The sequence below is a fragment of the Rattus rattus genome, chromosome 4 (genome assembly GCF_011064425.1).
Source record: "Rattus rattus isolate New Zealand chromosome 4, Rrattus_CSIRO_v1, whole genome shotgun sequence".
NCBI lineage: Eukaryota > Metazoa > Chordata > Mammalia > Rodentia > Muridae > Rattus > Rattus rattus.
The window spans coordinates 97,663,944-97,684,076 of NC_046157.1; the positions used below are offsets into that span (position 1 = coordinate 97,663,944).

General features: G+C 39.7%; 1 protein-coding gene across 1 annotated transcript in view; it reads right to left on the reverse strand.

Annotated features, from left to right (window-relative positions):
- Pkhd1 (PKHD1 ciliary IPT domain containing fibrocystin/polyductin) overlaps positions 1 to 20,133 on the reverse strand; it is a 457,519-nt gene that overhangs the window by 181,896 nt on the left and 255,490 nt on the right. Inside the window, exons 50-51 of the mRNA XM_032899487.1 lie at positions 13,471 to 13,536; positions 7,276 to 7,404 (exon numbers count right to left, since the gene is read on the reverse strand). Coding sequence (XP_032755378.1) covers positions 7,276 to 7,404; positions 13,471 to 13,536 — 195 coding nt within the window. The remainder of the gene's footprint in view (positions 1 to 7,275; positions 7,405 to 13,470; positions 13,537 to 20,133) is intronic.

The following is a 20,133-nucleotide window of genomic DNA, read 5'->3' on the forward strand; positions in this document are numbered from 1 at the left end:
GATATGTGAAAATTCCACTAATATTCAATATTTTAAAAAACAAACTGCATGGAAAGAATTGTGGAAATAGCTACTACAAGTTAAACAATGAGTTTCTGTTTTCTGCGACATATATAAAGGTCACAGAAGGTGTTCTAAGACTTGGTTTCCAAACGTTGTTTCATCTTCTGCTCCAGACTTTCTATTTGGTTATTTCTATTGATAACAATGCTGGAAAAAAGATTGTGTCAAAAGTGTTACTTTGGAAAGCATGTTTGTCTAATCTTCCTTAGAAAACCTTGAGGGTACCTTTCATCTTCTTGTTCAAAACAAGGTCAAAGAAAAGTGTAGCTGTGGTCTCATCTGGCCTTTAGTTTCTGCATTGTAATAAATGGCTCTACGTTTTTTTCCCCATTTATCTGCTTATGCTGCTATGGTTCTCTCTTCCAAGGAGATGAGGAATAGCAGGCATAGACTGAAGCCAAAATACTGCTGTCCATCCTGGTGTCAGAATAACTGAAGTTACAACTTGAACTATTGAAGATTTTTATAAGGAAAGGAGGCATCATACGGAAGCTCACAACCATCTATAATGGGATCCCATGCCCCCTTCTGGTGTGTCTGAAGAGAGCAACGGTGTGCTCATACACAAAATAAATAAATCTTTTTTAAAAAAAGAAAAAGAAAAGGAGACGTCATAGTTAATCCAAAAAAACGAAGAATCCTTTGACAAACCTGTCTCCAAGTGTTCTGAATGTCTGATCCATACAAGCTAACAGCGTCTAAACACAGCCTGCCTACAGAAGAAAGACAGCACACAGTTAGCTAGCTCTAAACACCTTTTGAATTAAGTCAGATACATCTGCTCTTAATTACGTACGTACACATACACACATGTAAGCACACATACAGCGGTAGATTAAAGACAGCTGTGGATGCTCAGCTAAGTCTTCTCCGTGTGAATCTGAGCTGAACTTCATGCTTTTCCTAGCAGACTGTGAGACCTCAGATGCTCTGAGGCTGTGAAGACTGCCTCAGAAGGAACACAAGTCCCACGTATTTTCTTGGCTCACTTACCCTGATGGCACTGTCTATGCACTCTTTCTTGGATGCACTAGGATGCTGAGGGGAAAGGCAAGCAGCTCTACATAGAAACCCTAAGAGGTAAGCATCAGAGCCCTCTTAGCCAGCTTTAGACCGGAAGACAGAGACGCCTTAGATTGGAAGATAGTAATGTCTTGCACTGCTAGATAGTAAAGCCATAGACTGCTAGACATAGCCCAGACATCATCTGATGATAGTCGATGATATGTAAAAGAATCTGAATGGAAACACTTTAAGTCAGATATTCCTCCACTAAATTGTGAGCAAAATAAAATCCATATTTTTTGTTAGATTTCTGGAGAGCTTAGAAGATAATGATAGAATTACAGAAAATCTACAACTAAAAACATTCTAATGTTATGCATCACACTAGGAACTCTGGTAGTTGAAGCCTAAATGTCTTTGTCTCCATTATTTACTAATCCAGAATATGGCCATTATGGACTTCCTAAGTGATATAAGACCAAATGATAAAATCTATTCATATATATACATATATATGTCATAAATTGGATATAGTCTCAGCTAATAAATAAAAATAAATCACTCATCCATTCATTGTTGATTTCTTTTTCCTTCTGTTAGGGATCGGGTATATGCGCACATGTGCACAGATGTCCATGGATGCCAGAGGCAATGGATCTCTCTGGACCTGAGTTGCAGATAATTGTGAGCTACTCATTATAAGTATTGGAAACCAAAATGGAGATCTCCCCTATAGGAGCAGTATCTGCTTTTAACTATTATGTCATTGTTCCATCCCCAAATGAAACCAACTCTATAATCACATTGTTTTGTAGAAATCACTTTCAATCAGAAAGTGAATATAATCAATATTCATCTTGTCTCACGTCACTGACATCTTAAAATGCTTGTTAATGTTACCAGGAAATGCCTTAAATGCTGCCATGTTTGAATACCACATGGCTTTGATGAGGCTCTCTACTGGTCAAAGCACTCAAGTTTTAAAAATCAGAACAAACAAAAGGACTATTATAAAAGAAAAAACAGTACCCCTATTCATGTCTTCAAATAAGACTAGTTCAAAGCAAGAGAGGAAGTGAAACTGGGAATTCTACCATCACATACACAACAAGAAAGATTCCAGAAACTACAGGACACTGTACCCATGTCCTTCAAAGCAGAATCCTATCTTTTGTGACTGTAACATATTTTCCTCCTATTAAATCTTCACTGTACTCTGTGGCAGTAGAGGATGTGGCGTGTGTCTGTCTGTCTGTCTGTCTCTCTGTCTTTACCAAGACTGTGAAGTCTTCTAGATGATGTTCTAGAAGCATCTTCTATAAATCCTCTCAGGCAAGTTCAGGCCAAAACATGAAGGGAAAAGTCGGATTGTTTTGCCAAGTAGCCAATTGTTCTTTAGGAAGACTTAAGGTTGCTAGCTTAGGTTAGATAGAACTTGTTCTCACTTCTTAGGATGTCTAGAATGCATTGAACCAGCTCTTCCAGGATAGGTGATGCAACTCAGGTATGTTTGTTTGCATAAAACAGAAATACATTGAACTACAAGATTAAATTCTTCACAGTGTCCCCCACTTACTGTTTTGATAACAAAGAGAGGCACTTATAGCTTTGTCAAAATCCAATGTCTCTGAAGACTGCCTTGAAGAAAAATGGCATCATGCTTAAAACAGCCTTAGCCTAGAGTAAAGTGATGCTTTAGACTGGAAGGTAGTGTTGCCTTAGACTGCTAGATACTGATGCCTTAGACAGGAAAACAGTGATGCCTTGCACTGGGGTAGTAAAGCCCTGTTTTTATGGAAAAGGATAGGTCTGAGGTCATTCCATAAAATTGATTCCCCAGAAAATGGAAATAGGCAATTTGCTCTAAGAATTTTATTGAAAAATTATGCTATTCTATTTGAATAATGATGGGAATGTTCTACACATTTCCTTTATTAATGAATTAAAATACACAAAACACCATAAAATTATATTAGAGGTTCAAAAGTATCACTTAAATCTTCCTTACCAGTCACTTTCATTTTGTAAAATCAGCAGTTCCATTAAAATCGTATTATGTAAAAATGGGTTTTTACTGTAATAATAGTTATTACCTATTTAGCTCCCAAGGATGTTGTGAAAATTAAATAATAAGCCATTGGAAAGCAAATACAAAATGGCGCTAATATCAGGGGCCAAGAGTGGCAGCCAGATGGCAAAAAGAAAGGGAAAGAGTACCCCAAATATACCACAAGTCACAGCCTGTTCCTCCAAATCCATTCCTACAAGCACTCGAAACAGTGGCCATGTGGACTGATGCTATTTCATTTCTTAGTATTATGATATATTCATCTTAACCCTTGTATTATGAGGGTCATTTACACAGTTGCTAAATGTCAGGAATCCAGCAGCGAAGCCAGGTTTTTGATGGCTCAGCTCTATATCTGCTGAGGAATTTTCCCTTTTCCTAGTGTCTCATAATCATGCTTTAAATTCATGCCCCATCTTTCACAGATCATTTCACGTACCTTTTCCTCCAAGATCCACTTCTCCACTATTCACCAAAGACAGTTTGCTTCTGTACACATCATGTTTGTTGTGGTTGGGGAATATTATTATTCATTATATGTTTTATTAACACAGCTAAATGACTGGGAGTCTGAGAGTAAGAGCATAGCTTACTCACTTTTGGTAACTAGGTCCATACAGTGTAACCTCATACACAAGGCAAATGATCTCACCAATGGGATAGTGTGTTAGGTCCCTAGCTTAGCAGTTTCTCTGATTTTTCTAAGAGTGAATATTGTATAAGGTTAAAAGCATCCAATTGTTTTTTTGTTTTCATTTCTGGTTAAAGGGATCATGTGAATAGTAAACACTGTGTAATGTTGTTATGAAGTAGGCTGATTTTCATGAATCAAAGTAGGTAGGTAGGTAATGGAAACACAGTAAAGAAAGCTAGGTATGGGCCTCTGTATTAAAGCAATTGCCTCAAATGTACAAGGCTCTGGGTTTGAATCCCAATGGGTGATATATTCTCTCTCTCTCTCTCTCTCTCTCTCTCTCTCTCTCTCTCACTCTCTCTCTCTCTCTCTCCCTCCCTCCCTCTCCCTCCCTCCCTTCCTCCCTCTCCCTCCTCTCTCTCTCCATGCCTCTCTCTCTCTCTGTGTGTGTGTGTGTGTGTGTGTGTGTGTGTGTATCTGTTATGGTTGGTGGAACACATCATGCTCTAGGTGGGTCACTCTCAGAGGTTTGGTAAGCAAAGCAATGTTTAAAATGAAAGGGTAACTATATCATCAGAATCTATCAATCTGAAGAATGAACTTTGAAGTTCATAGCTTGTCATGTTCACAGATCCTCAAATAAACATATTTTAATTTTTTATTAAAAGAAATGTGCATATTTTCACTCTGAAAAATGGAACTCTCTCTCTCTAGGGGTGTTTGTGTGTGTGTGTGTGTGTGTGTGTGTGTGTGTGTGTGTGTGTGTGTATGTGTTATATGTATATTAATATGTTGGCAGAATCTGAGTAACTTACTTCCCATATCCATGTCCTAGACTCCTCATCTGTGAAATGCTGGATAATAACTGAATCAACGTACAAATAAGTTGTAAGAACAGGTGAAAATGTCTCCATATCACTGCGTAGTAGGTAACACATCAAACACTATCATCAGAAAAATAAAATAGAACAATTCACACTCCTTAGGAATCTGTTCAAAGGGTAAGAAACTGGCTCTCACTGCCTTGCAGCCTCGAAGTTGTACTGGGTCAAACCTTTCAACCTCAAAGATTTGCTTTTGCTGTTAAACTTCCAGTGGCAGCATTAAGCTCACCCAAGTTCTTCATCCAAGCACCACTTAGTGTCAGACCTTTGCCAGACTCAGTGAACACACTTGAATCAATGAAGGTTGGGAACTAAGGGAACAAAACCAGTCATGAAAGGGTAAAGAGGCAGATCTACAGGGAGACGCGGGAGGTAGATTCGACATGAAGACCCATTTGAGGTCAGAAAATCAAGAAATATTTGTCAAAAAAAAATAAAAGAAGCTTCTATCTCATGTGTAACACTGAGTAGCACAGATTTAAATGCTGGCCACTATGAGACCATTCGCTACCATCAAAAGAGGTTTGCACAAGAGTGGAAAAACACAACGCTAAAGAACAAGGGCTTTGTCACATGCTCTGTAACTCCCTTTTTTCCCCTCTTTTTCACTTGAATGCTAAATATAACAAGCAGCACGTTTCACAAACCCCCCCATTTGTTCTCATAACACCACTGGGTGGATGAAAAGATGCCGTATATGTATCCTCTACCTACCTCTGCGTTCCCAGCCCTTCCCTTCCCCACATCATCAATTTCGCTTTTCAGAGCAGCTTCATGGCACAGACAATCCAGGCCCACCCTCCTGAACTAACGGTGATCACAGGGCTAAAGGGTAAGGGAGAGCGCTGGACTCCCAAGCGCCAGAGTACACCCTAGACACAGCTTGCCATGTTAAGCAAGATGGTTGAGACGGCTGCTTGTTCAGGATCAAAGCCCCAAAAGATTCTAAAAGCTTGGCGACTTTCAAAAGGTTCCCTAGCTTCCTGCGTGGAGTCAGGGAAATCTCTAGCTTCATGGGAAAAACCAGAGCCTGGGGCAAATCCGCTGGCTAGATCCATCAAAGATGTGACTGAGGGAGAACAGATTTTTTTTTTCTTTGCAGTATAGGAATGACTCACAAGCCTATTTATTCAAAATGTTACATTCTCCCTTGAAGAGAGAGGTGGATAATGGGGAAACTGGATGGTAATATTTCAAGTTGGCACAAGACATCTAATACACTCCATCATTCATCTTTCTATGCCGTTACAGACATCATCAACAGCTCCAACGTGACCCATGGGGTTTTTTGTAGTTTGTTGTTGCTTTTGTTGTTTTGTTTTATTTTTTGTTTTGTTTTGGGTGGAATTGACTCTGCTATCTTAAATAGAGTGAACAACTTATCCATCCTTTTCTACTTAGTCCTTTACGAAAGGAAATGCACCGCACTACTCATAAAAAAAAAAAGGACTTAAAGTCAAATTGCTTGGGTTCAAATCCCCTACTCATATGAATTGCAAGTTGTGTGATTCTGACATTACTCAGCTGCCACAAACCCCTGTCACTCTCTGCCTGTAAAAATGTGGGACAATAGCATATAGCATTACTCTGTTTACAAGGTCAAGTACATAAAGAGCAGGGCCTGGTATATTGTAGTGCTCAGTAAATGTCTGACATTATTATTGATTCTCATATGGATAAATGTTCTTTCTCCTTTGCAGATCCACGAGATAGTCATATTGACCACAAGTGGAGTTTGGTTTTGTGGTGCTCCATAAAATTGCTCTATGAAGGGTATTTTCATCTAAGTCTAAGGAGATTACCTGGGACTTTGCTGAACTCTTGTTTTAGGAAAATGAATGTTTTAAATATAGGCGCGCTTTGCTGTGTTTCTAGAATTATCTTTTCTCTGCATGTATTCTCTTCCATTGACTCAAGTCTTTTAAAACTAATAATAACGAGCATGGGTGATATACAAAGGAAACAATTTCAAAAGTGAAGACAATCACCAGAACAGAAGAAAGTATGTGTCAAGAATTCACCTGACTAGGGATTAGTATGTAGAAAATACAAGGAGCTCAAGATTTGGAGACATAGCTTAATGGTTGAGGGCTTGCCTAGTAATGGAAAGTTCTCAATCCAATCCCTAGAACCAAAACTAATAATTTAATTCAACAACAGAACAAATAATCTAATCAACAAATAAACAAATTTGATTGGCAGTTCTGAAAGAAGAAAATATAAATCCAATACATATATACAGGAAAAGAACTCAATATCTTCAGCCATAAAGGAAATAAAAATTCAACACTACACTTAAGATTCCATCTCATGCTAGCAGATCGGTTACCAATAAGAAAACAAATGACAGTAAATGCTGGCAAGGATATTAGAGAGAGAAAAAGCTTACTTTCTATTAGCGGGAACACAAACTGATCCAGTCATGATACAAAACAATATAGACATTCCTCAAAAATCTCAGAATGCTTCCTCTCCCAGATCAACCTCCCCAAATGGGTCATAAAAATAAGTATCTATTTATTTCTATCCACTTCCCTGTCTTTCATTACATCATGCAATCTTGTCCCCCAACTTTCTTCAGTCCAATCCATCTGTTTCCCTTCCCCGCTGGTTTCACTCACTGGGTAAAATCAAAACGTCATCACCGGGTCCCGGGATGGTGTGGTTGTATCCTCCCCAGCCTTTTTCAACATCTTGCCATGTTTCAGGAAGGGACCATTTTAAAGCTGATTCAGATACAGATGTAGAAGCTGGAACACACAGGAAAGATACAAAGTTAACTATGAAAACCCAAGAGATTGTGACAAGTTCAAGATTCTATTGTTAAGATTGTGGTTTAGTCACATCTCAGGCTAGCGGGTTTGAATATTAGAAGTTTCTAGAAACTATTTTATAGCACGAAAGAAAGTTACTACCCAACCCTTACACCTCTGAGAAAATATATTCCAAGCTTATTAAACATTTGCATTCTGCTTCATTATAATATTATATATGCTTATTATGTATTATTTTGAAAATGCTAATAAAGAAAAGACAATAATTGCCCAGAACCTCACCACATAATGATTACAACAATCAACCTTTTATTTGTATTTCCTCCCATAATATCTCAGTGTTATTATATAATTGAAATTATATCAGATTCGGTTCTATTTAGTTAGCTTAGTTATTTTTTCTTATGCATTTTCTAATGACACTAAAACTCTTTATAAACCCAATTTTAGTGATTACACAATATTCTATTGTACTAGAAATCCATTATTTTCTTACACTGTAACATTTAACATGTAGAGTCTTTCTTACAGTAAACAATTCGATTTGAGCACTCTCCATGCAAATCTAACAATAGTCCTGATGATGTTGTTAAAGTGGATTCTTTCTTGGAATGGATGAGTCAGAGTATGTTCTCATGACTCCTGGTGTATGTGAATGGCAGGATTATAAACTGGACACTTCTAGTGATGGTATTGTATGCATAGATCACGTTTCCTTATTAATTCTGTTCCTGATCAATAGCATTCTACTGGTACCACAATCATGGAATTGATAACCACTAACCACTTCTTAAAGAGACTTCTAGAACCACACTGTAGACCCTCCATGCTGAGCTATCTCTGCTCTTTTCTGCTTTGTTTTTTGTTGTTCTTATTGTTTTTCCCTATGATATGACTAGTACAGCTAGGGGCCAAGAAGATTGACTCAAAAAGGCTACATACAGGGCGAGGAGAACCTCCTCCATTAGTGGTTAGTTTCACAACCATAAATAATGATCATCCTTTTTTAAAGAAGTTCCTAATAGGGGTAGGAGTCCCAAATGAATTTAAAAAAAAAAGCAAAACAAAACAAACAAACAAAAACCTTTCAGAAATAAAAAAAATGCATCGATTGATAGATAATAGCTGTCTTAGAGAATTCCCAGCCAATGGAGGAAGCAGAGTTCTACCAAGGAGAAGCTTCCTGAAGGAAAGAGTAACTGACCAGCATTTCAAAGGCTTAAAGGTTCTGTAGGTAAAGTGGGGAAAGGGAAAGCCCTTGCTCCAGATGTTGAAATATGTGTGAGCATATGCAAAGTTGAGAGATGAAATGTCAAGTGGAGGAGTCAAAGGAAGTTGGATGAAACACAGGTAGGAGGCAATCGATGAGTCCAGAAAGGCCTTTGCTTTAGGTAGTCAGAGAGTAAAACACTATGGGGACAGAGGGGAGATTTCAAGAGCATTGGGCTAGCAGTTGATGAGCTCTATAAATTTCTAATGAATTGAGAAGATGCCATTTTGGGTAAAGTTGAGATATCCAGATGGATATGTACACCAAGCAGTGAACAGATGTGATTCTATAAGGTTAGAGAGACCACTGAGCAAGAAGGGTGGCTTTGGTCCTCATCTGTCATAAAGTCATATTTGAGTCTTTGAAGATGAACATAACAGCAAACGTGTCACCAAGAATAGACAAAATGCCTGACGTCAGAAGCACAGGAACAGCCTGCTGGGTCTTTTATTAGTACCCAAATCTATAGGAGTAATGGTCTAATCTGAGCTCCAGAATAACTCTGAATCAAACAGAGTGTGGTCATGCAGAAATCATAGGCACAAAAATACACAGGCACATACATACAATGCACAGCATGGAATAACGTGCTTCTTAGAACATGCCTACCTCCAAAAGAGACTTTAAAATAGTTTTTAAATGCTAACACTGTAATTAATACCTCCAGAATAATGCTTCCTCTCTGTTCTACCTCCTTCTCTTTATGGCCTAAATAGTCCAAAAGAACACTCCAAAGGGCACTTGTTGATATAACCACTAACTAGAACAAGCGGCCAGGCATGGTCTTTGATATACAGGAATATATCCAATGGACAATGAAGAGACTCTTTATAATGTCACAAAGTCTCAAAACAAACTCAAAAGAGAACAGAAAAACTGCTGCTTCAAATTTCCATGACAGATGTTGGAAACAATCACCCCTCACTGCAGCCACTATCCTCTAGTTTACAGAAGGGCTAGACTGGTTGTTTTTAATCTAACAACCCAGACCTCCGGTGACTGCTTTAATGAAGAATATCATACACAAAATTCCATCCTCCTATTCCATCCTGCTTCAAGAACATGTCTCTGTGTGGCTAATATTGCACCAAAATTCTGAGTTGGTTTTGTTGTTGTTGTTGTTGTTGGTTTGGGTTTTGTTGTTTTTGTTTTTTGTTTTTTTTTTGTTTTTTTTTTTTTTATCAGCCAGCAACATACTGCTTATCTGTTCTTGGAATTTCGTGCAATCGAATGAGTTCAAGATGAGATCTCATTTACAGTAAAATTCTGTAAGAGAGAGTATTAGAAGCCAACTATTGAGTTTGGCTATCAGCGAACGTTTAATCAAGACATGACCCTCATCAGAGAAGCTTCTTCTTACCATATATGGCAGAAACAGAAATTCACAAGGGCACAATGTGCAGAGAGCAAGAGACTTTGAAGCACTCACACTAAATGGGTTGCCTTTATCAAACCCTTCCCTCAAGGATCAGGGATCTATGTGGAAGAGGACGAAGATAGACTGTAAGAGCCAAAGGTGGTAGACAAAGGAAAGAGCCTCTTCCAGGTACAATGAGACTGACCTACATATGAACTCAGAGACTGTGACCCAGTACACAAGAACTGGACGAGGTCAGAGCAAATAAAATCTCGGGAGTGGAAAAAGGAAGTGGACGTAAAGTCCCACCCCTAAGCAGGAAGCCATTTGTGATCGATACCCAATGAAAAAAAGAAAAATTCATTTTCTCCAGTGGAGTGTCACTGGGTGTATTATGCACAGGGCAATGGAAATCCCATGAGCAGAAGTAAGTAGTAGACACAACACAAACCTCATCTCTTCTTCCCCACTGTTTCTCCTTTCTTCCATCCATCCCTCTCTCCCCTCCTCCATCTCCCTCCTTCCTTCTTTCTCTCGATCTTCCCCTCTCCCTCCCTGACATCTCCCATTGTATACTTTTGGGTTGGTTTTCTTTTGGGACATTTTAGCCTTCCGAAAGGGAGAGAGGGAGAAATAAGGAAAGGATGCAAAGAAGAGGACAGGGAAATGAAGCTGGATGGGTGGGGAGGATGTAGGAGGGATTGTGGAGGGGAAAAATATGATCAAAATATATAGCATGAAAAAAATTAAATACAAAAAAAAGTGGTCCCAGGAAAATGGCTGAAGTGGCACCCATACCACAGGCGATTGGGGGACATGCTGGAGGTAAGGAAAGTTAGAGGTCAGAATGCAGCGTCCCAAAGCTCATTGCATTTAGCACTGGCGACTGTGTGTCTTTGGTCTTCTCCCAAACCTTTAGATCACATTTGACGAGGATCATCGTTTGTGACAAGCCCTCATCCTACTTCCCTCTAAAAATGTGCTCAGCAGCAGCAGCTCAAATTTGACATGGTCTCACATACTACATATCAGGCGAATGTCACCTTCTACTTAACTCTTCATTAACTTCCTCCCAATTTCTGTAGCTCTGCATGGAGGAAGCTGGCCTTTTGAGAAGCTTCCATAACCCATAACAGCTGAAAGGAGATTCATCATGCAGGGCTAAAGAGGGGAAGTAGGTTGGTGGTTGATTTAAGATGGTTTCTTTTTTTTTTTTTTTTTATCTTTATTAACTTGAGCATTTTTTATTTACATTTCTATTGTTATTCCCCTTCCCAGTTTCCGGGCCAACATTTCCCTAACCCATCCCCTCCCCTTCTCATACCGGTGTTCCCCTCCCCATCCTCCCCCCATTACCGCCCTCTCCCCAACAATCATGTTCACTGGGGGTTCAGTCTTGGCAGGACCCAGGGCTTCCCCTTCCACTGGTGTTCTTACTAGGCTATTCATTGCTACCTATGCAGTTGGAGCCCAGGGTTAGTCTTTGAGTAGTGGCTTAGTCCCTGGAAGCTCTGGTTGCTTGGCATTGTTGTTCATATGGGGTCTCAAGCCTCTTCAAGCTCTTCCAGTCCTTTCTCTGATTCCTTCAACGGGGGTCCCATTCTCAGTTCAGTGGTTTGCTGCTGGCATTCGCCTATGTATTTGCTGTATTCTGGCTGTGTCTCTCAGGAGAGATCTACATTAAGATGGTTGCTTGGCCCAAGTCTAGACATATCTTGTCCATAATATTCTCACAATAACCGCCACAATTCTGTACACTCAGCAGACTCTCCATGAGTTTGTCAATGGAGAGACTCTTCACAAGCATTTCATCAAAAGTTTGAACTACATTACATATTTATATTGAACCTTGTAATGAGTCAACACATATAGGACTTCATTAATCATAGACCTCTGTTCATAGAAAACTAGTATTGATAGTACAATAATTGTATTGTTTTCCATCAAATGGTTTATTAAATAAAATGCACTTTCATAACTTAAGTTTACTATTAAACTTTATTTTTTATGTCACAGAAGTCAGGACACTCCCAGCAATCCTCTTAATATGAAATGTTTTACTGATATCCTGATTCTGTGCTCTCTTATGCATTGTAATGCTTTTCTGTCCTAAATTGTGTAAGAGGAGGAAACTGGCCATAGAGTTTCATTTCATGTGTAAATTAATCTATATCCACCTATATAATATAAGATATTAGAGGCAACATGGTATAGCAGAAGGAATGCAGAACTGAGTTGAGATACATGAGGTCTTACCATTGACTGTTACATAACTATGTGAACTATTTACTCTCTCAGCGTCACATGCAGTCGCAGAGACCCTAGAGGACCCTGGCCCAAGACAGCTTTTCCAACTGGTATGAACCTATCAAATATGGAATTTGGGAATAGGCTTTTCAGAGAGAAAGGAATTTAGTGACATTTTTTTCTTGCTAATAGTTATTTAAAGGAAAGCATAATTATTTTTTCACTTATTTGACATCCTCTGGAGACAATAAGGTAAGAACCATTCTTTCTTGCTTACACACACACACACACACACACACACACACACACACACACGTGCCTTATAGAGGGGTAATCAATCAACCAGGAATGTTGAAGCACCTAGTGGAATAATGGTAGAAAAGTGTAAAATTCAGTGCATTCATAATATAGAAACCACTGTGAAATCAGTCTTAGCTGCACTCTTCATAGTACAAAAAGCATGGAGCAGACACCCAAAGTCTTTTACCCAAAGTGCAGTAACTTTACCTCATCTACGTTTTAATTGAAATGAAAGAATTTGCATGGTTTTGATGAGTGTGACTCTGGTCTGACATAACACAAATATTCCCCTGAAAATCAAAGGAAAACCCAGCCTTTGAAAGGCTTTATCCCTCCTGCAAATGTACAGTTAAACTGACTCACAGTAAACAAAAACAAACTAAGACATACATTAAAAGGTGGTTATGAGATGTTTAGTCTTGGAGAATTCGGCTCCTTTTGAGTTAGCAGGATCTCACAGAACCATCTGACTTTTGGGGAGGGTTTGTTTATCCTGATTTCCTGAAATTACCAGGAACAATTAAAGTTTAGAGATACCCTGGATTTTTCTCTCCATTTGGAGGGGGCCTAATGGCCCATCTGCAGATCTGGAGTCCTGTGTGCACATATGGCTCATAATTTATGAGATGTGCTTATTTACATGTTACAATTCTTACTTTCTATTGTTTTGAAAAACAAATGCATCCTTATATCTTCCCTTGACACGCAGGCATATATTTAATTGGAGGACAACGCAGCAGAGAACTGTCAGGTGCAAAAGCAGGAGAGCTGATGCTCGCCTGGCTGTAAACAAAGAAGAGGAGGGCTATACGGAACCGATGGAGCACATTCTGCTCTACGGGGCATTCTCCTTAGTGGTTATACTCACCTGAAACAGTTGGAGGTGCACCAGGCTTCACCTGGAGGAATACGTGAACTTGACCTTCCCCTGAAACTTAACATTAAAAAAAAAAGGTTGAGTGTGACATAAGACACCACATACAGGCGAGAAGTATGGCATTGCATTTTATTCTTCATGCATAGCCCCCCAAAAGAACAGATATGAAAGAGAAAGGAGTTCTTGCTAATTAATTGAACACTTGATTTCTACCATTTTATTTAGCTCGATTTGATTTGATTATGCATAACTGCAGAGAGGCTCACATAAGCAGTGTGGGGACAAACACTTTAGCCATGTGCTCTGTGGAGGCCACTGGTGCCCAGCAGGAATACTCCATTCCCTATGTCCATGATTTTGTGAGCTCGGTTGTCGCACACATGTCTTTTTCACCAACAGAGTTTAGATCACCCATGAAACGCATTTGCTTTACCTTTTTTCCAAACAAATTGTCCTTTTAATGAAGGTTTTTTTTTCCTCCCCCACTCGTCTCCCCCTTTCTCCTCCCTTCTTCTAAACCAACTAAGCACATTTAAAAGGCCTGGGGTTCATTAATTTTAAGTGTTCAATAAATTAGTGGAAATAATCAAAAGGCCTGATTCTTTCTGATAATGACAATTTGATGTCAGTATAAACCAGTAGATTAAGCTAGGAACATATGCTCCTTTGCCAAGAGAGGTTGCTATAATTAAATAGCGAATGCATCTACAAGGTGCTCTCATGCCTGATTAATTAGTAATCAGGTGCACGAACTCTATCTTTCTGGTAACACCTTGTTTCTTATTGGTTAATTACCTTTCTGCCTTATACGATGTCATGCGAACCAGCCCCTCCCATCACTGGAGGACCTAATGCAGATGCAGGCTGCAGCCTCAGGGTCTTGGTCAAACTCATGCTCTCTGTTTTTGTTTCACTAGGACGCTAAACTCTTTCTTCCATCACAGATGGGAAAGAACAAATGTCATTCTTTTTCATTACAAAGCATAAGCTTAAGAACATTAGAAAGAAAATTACCAAAGAGACCTTAGATGAGAGCTCTCCAGTTCTTCTACTCATGTTTTCATCCTTCTCTTGTGATGTTCAATTGTAACATATGTTGGCGCTCCCTTTATATCATCACATCCTAAGACCAGCCACATTGGCCAGCGAACTCTTGACATGTTCGTTTTGTGTGTATAGATACATGTGCATGTTTACGTGTGTGCCTTCTTGAGTAGCTTAATGCATGTGTAGAAGACAGACAAAAGCCTCAAGTACTGGTTTCCACTTTGTATTGCTCGATACAAGTATCAGCTCTAACTTAGGGCATTGCTTGATACAAGTACTCTTGAATCAAGCTGCATAGGTCATGCTATCTAACCCATGAGCTTTTGTAAATTCTGCCTCTACCTGCCAGGAACCCTGGGAATTATGACACACACATGTGCTATCAGTTGGCTATTACATTGCTTCTGCAGATTTGCACTTGGTCTTTAAGCTTGTATGGCCAGTGCTTTACCCACTGAGATGTCTCCCTAGGCAAAGGTGTTCCTTTGAATGATCATTTCTAAGACTTTCCTTAAATTATTATTTACTTGTTGTATATTCACCCACCCTTCTCTTCTCTCCTCTCCTCTCTTCTCCTCTCCTCTCCTCTCCCTCCCTCTCATTAGCAGGGCTAGAGAGATACCTCATTGGTTAAAAGCACTAACTTCTCTTTCAGAGGACCCTAGTTCCAATCCTGGCATCCATGTCGAGCAGCTGCCTGTAACCCCAGCTCCAAGGATCTAATTCCCTCTTCTAGTCTCCGTAAGCATTGCACTGAGATGCGTAAGTGCACACACATATACACACAAGTACAAGTAAAATAAAAAAATTAAAAAACTTAAGTCCCCATTTCTTTTTCTATAAAGCCTAACACAACATTCACTTTTGTTCACATTTTCTCCCTGATATGAAAAACCACTGCTAGTTCCATATCATGATATTAATCTTGTTTGCATTCAATTCATTAACTAATAATTACATATAAATTGGTAATTTAGGATAGAAACTAACTAAAAGTTGTCTCTACATTTTGTGTTTTGTTTTGTTTTGTTTTGTACAGTGTTGAGGGACCAACCGATGTCTCCTGAATTCAGGACAGGCACAATGCCACTAAACTATACTCGTACTCACAGGAGATACTTTCTTTTAAAAGAGAATTTTCTCATGTACTACTGAAGTTTGGTGCTTCTGAAAATGTAGACTTTTTTCTCACGGGCTGATTTACAAACTGGTTACACATACGAGACCATGGAAGTATTTTCTGCTTACTCCCATAGATGCAAAAGAATAGTCACCGCCATAGTAATTATGAAATTAGTGATAGTAGTGTGAGTTTTCACTTGGATAGAAGGAAAAGTAGGGACAAAATATCATTAGGAAACATGCAGATAAGGGCAAAGATACAATGCCTGCTGTAAGAGCTGGACATTAAACAAGGCCACTCAATCAATCTCTAAGAAAGACAAACTAGGGGACAAAATCCCTGGAAACATGTAACAGGAGAAATGAAGGTCATCTAAACGTGTTATGGAAGTCTATGTTAGTTCATGGTTCCCAAACAGCACAGACTTCATGAGCCTTATACATATATGTTCAGTGCAGACATGATCTGTTTCTTATGAGATGCCAGAGGTATAGAAAGAAATTGTAGGTACTTGTCAGAAGACTTATAAAGTTTTACAGACACTTTATGATATCAACCCCTCAAAAAAAAACAATAGCACAAGAGAGATAATTGTAAGAATAAGAATAATTATAATTCTCCACATTAGATAGATCAAAACAATTAGTTAGAGAAAAAGCAGCCCATGCATTCCAAAGACCTTGAATGAAAACAGTCACCGCACATGCCCATGCACTGTGGGTACCACAGAATGGTTACCATGGAGTGAGCTAGGGCAGAAGGATGTACCCTTGACACATCAATTCCCAAGCCATTCGACTTGTCCCTTGTTTTCCTTCTGCTCTTATCCAGGGACCCATTCTTAGCAGACCAAGGCCTTCTGCCTCCATGTTCTATCCTGTCAGTCCCTCACTCCCTACACTTAAGGGACGGTGCCTGAACTGAACAGCAGCTGATGCGGCACTGCCTTACACATCCACCTCCAGTGTGACCCCTCTCCACATTCACCTTCAATGTCACTTCCTCTCCACATCCACTTCCACATCTACATGTAAACTTCCAGTGTAATCCCATACCCAAACAAAACTTCGCAGAGCTGAGGGTACACTGAAAACCTCTTGCCCATTTTATTAGGTGTGACAAAGTCCCTCAGATAGAAAGGCAAGATTCAGGGGATCAGAGAAGATGGAGAAAAGCTTTAAGCAATAGGGAGGGAAATCACAAGAGTCTAGTTTCCCAAACTTCTGTCGTGCATGACCAGCTGGAGCTGCCTCTGAGTGTGCACATATGAGTCAGAGGCTGAAACCTCCTCAAACGTTTCTAAGTCAGAAGAGGCAAACCAGGACGATGCAGAATGCATGGGTGCTAGACTTCTAACAGCAGAGATCTGAACCCTGGCTCCACCCATTCCTATACCAGGACAAATGGCAAGTTAGTCGCCACCTCTGACCCTCATTTACATCACCAGAAAATGGGAGTCAGGGAACTTACCTGTTTTATAGGGTCATTGGGTAAAGAAATGTGAGCTAACACAGTACACAGCATATAGGAAGCAAATATTAGCTGCCATTGGTACCACCATCATGGCGACCCCATCATTCATTTGCACCACCTTAAGAGGCTCCAGACATTGCTTTCACTTGAGTTGCTCTTTCCATAGCTGCACTTCGTCAAGAGGAATAGCATTACACAACTTAAGGAGATCTGCTTAATTTTACTAAGTGTTTTAATTCCAACAGACTGTGAATGTGAAGTGTCATTTCCAATTTGAATAAAGAGAAGAAGGGAAGAAAACCATTAACTAGTACAGGTATTGACTCGGGAGGAGTTTAAAGGCTCTATCCAAGCTGTGACATTGTGCACATGCTTTCTCCGTGTTTGTGACATGTGTATTTGTAGCATGCGGGTGGCTAATCATCCTTGTTTATAATTGAAGCCCCATTGTTGATCCTTCCCAGATTGTAGGAACTGGTCCTCAAAGACAGTCTTAGGGTCACTGGATACCAAGTTATCCTGGGAAATGCTCTATGATGTAAGCCTGCTATAAACAGAAGCATCGAAGAGAAAGAGGGATGTGTTTTTATAAGAAAACGCCTCCTGGAAAGAGAAGAAAACAATTATACAACTGTACAGAAGTACCCAATAAGTTAACATTCTGTGCCCAGTGACTGTTGTCTTCTCTGGGCTCCTAGGAATGAGGAATAAAAATAAGTACCCTTCACTCTGCCCATAAGCAAGCTTAAGGCATTTTTGATGTTTTGGATGGGGAAGTAAACACCTATCTATTCTAAAAGAGTAAGTGTGGCAGTGCTCTCCAGGGGCACTCCTAAGAGATTTGTTATATTTGGTTCTCTCTCCATGTTCCCATGTTAGCTGCCATGCCCGCTATATCCATCTCTTCTTCAAGGATCTGCTTCATGTCCTATCCTGACCTCTGACCTCATGCCCATGAAGTTGATGTCTTCTTATTTAGCTGCAGAAAGGCCTTACTTATCAAAGAGTATGATTCTTTTGCCTGATTTCAGCATCTTTAAGAAGCTATGGAAGTCACATTTGCCCTCATGACACATGAACCTTTAAGGGCCCTTAAGAAATAGAGGAAAATCCTAGGTTAGAGCTTTCTCCTAACCCCAGTAATATTCACTCATGGGCAGCTGGTATTATTTTTAATAACTTAATCAAAACTGACAGATATGTCTGCATTAATCATAGTCCTGAGAGTTAGCTCATTAAACCTTCTTAATTAATGTAGAGAACAATAACAATTATGAGTCTGACTCAGAAAAATGTGTTCCACACTTGTATGGAGACATTTGAAATATCTAGGGCCCTCTTGCAGACAAAAAAAAATCCAAAGGGATCTTGGAATGAGTACTCTGTTTACTTGTGAGGTAATTTTTTTAAAAAAATTATATTTACAAAATTATATAACTTCTTTGGACTCTACCGACGGTCTGTATTTGAGAACAGGTTTTCTGTTTGTTTGTTTGTTTGTTTGTTTGTTAACTAAGGAGAGTAACTCTGGTGGAAAAGAAAAGGAAAAAGTGAGTTCAGAACAGTCACTAGAAGAAACCAGACAAAACTTTGCAAGACACAGTGTCATTCCCAAATGCACGAGTAACAATGATTTTATTAACATAATATGTCTTCTTTCAATGGCTATTGACCTCCAAGGTATTTTACAAAGGGGAAAGTATCCCATTGATTTCCATGGTTTTGGGGACAGTATTGCCTATGAGAAAGTTCTGTTGATTTTTAAACATTAAGCAGACAATGCAGAAGGCATGAGAAAGCGTACTGAAAAAGCTGAGTGTGACGGCCCATGTGATCCTAGGTCTCAGGAGGCTTAGGCAGCTGAGCCATCAACAAAAGGAGAAGGGAATGTGGCAAGAGTCCAAGGGAAAGTGACCACATCTAAAATTTAAGAAGTGTGGTGTCAGCTAAAATGTACAGGGTGTCCTTACAGATAGAGAAGAATTGGTTTACCAAGGTAAGTATTCGGCCTTAGGTTTTAAATAGAAAGCAAGGAGCTGGAAAATAGAAGGCACTGAACCCAAGTCAGAATAACTGTTCTGGAATAGGGATTGCCCACCTGTGACCTAAGTCACTTATAGCCCACCACGTAGCATTAGGAAGAATCATCTTTCTAACCCAGTCCCTTCTAAAATGTCCGTAATAATTCATTTAAATTTGTCTCTCTTCCTTTCTTTCTCACCACTTCTTTCCCTCCCCATTTCTCCCTCCCTCCCTTCCTGCCTTCATTCTCTCCTCTCCTTTTTCCTTCTCTTCTCTTCTCCTCTCCTCTCTCCCTTCCCCTCCCCTGCCCCCCCCCTCTCTCATTTTTTTCTTCTGGGACAGAAGCTTCTAACCAAGAAGCAAAGCATCTCTTTTTCTGTCTGAAGCTCCCGTTCCACTATCTAGAATTTTTTTTTAAACCATGAAAGTTAGTATATTTCCAAGTCTATTGGCTACATTAGTGGTAAAGTCCTTTGGGATCTTTGGGGAATGAGTTTTCTATAAGAATGTAAATGAATTTATTAACTAGAATGCTATAGATTGCCTTAGAGGTCTTCCACATGGGGGGGGGGTGACAGCATTGCGAAAGATTATGATTCTGCTCTTCCAAAAGATACTCCCAAGAGCTCTGGAGAGCGGTTCAATCCTGTCTCTTTCTATCCTCACAGGATTCCTTCTCCAGGAGGTACATGGCATCTTCAGACCCACAGAAGCATAGAGGAGTCCAGACAGCAGCCAGTGCCCCGACTGCTTTGAAAATAGGAGAGCTAGAAAGTAATCATAGTCATAAACCTAACCTCAAACTCAAGAAAGTATCATTACTTTTAGGCTCCTCCATGACAGTCGCCAGATTTCTGGGGCATCTGCGCAGTGTGACTTGAGTTCCCCACCAAAGAAACCCGGCACACACAACAAAATCCATCTGTCCTTCTACCCATGTCATGTTTGCTTTCACAGACACAACCCCCAGATTCTTAACGCATAGGCAG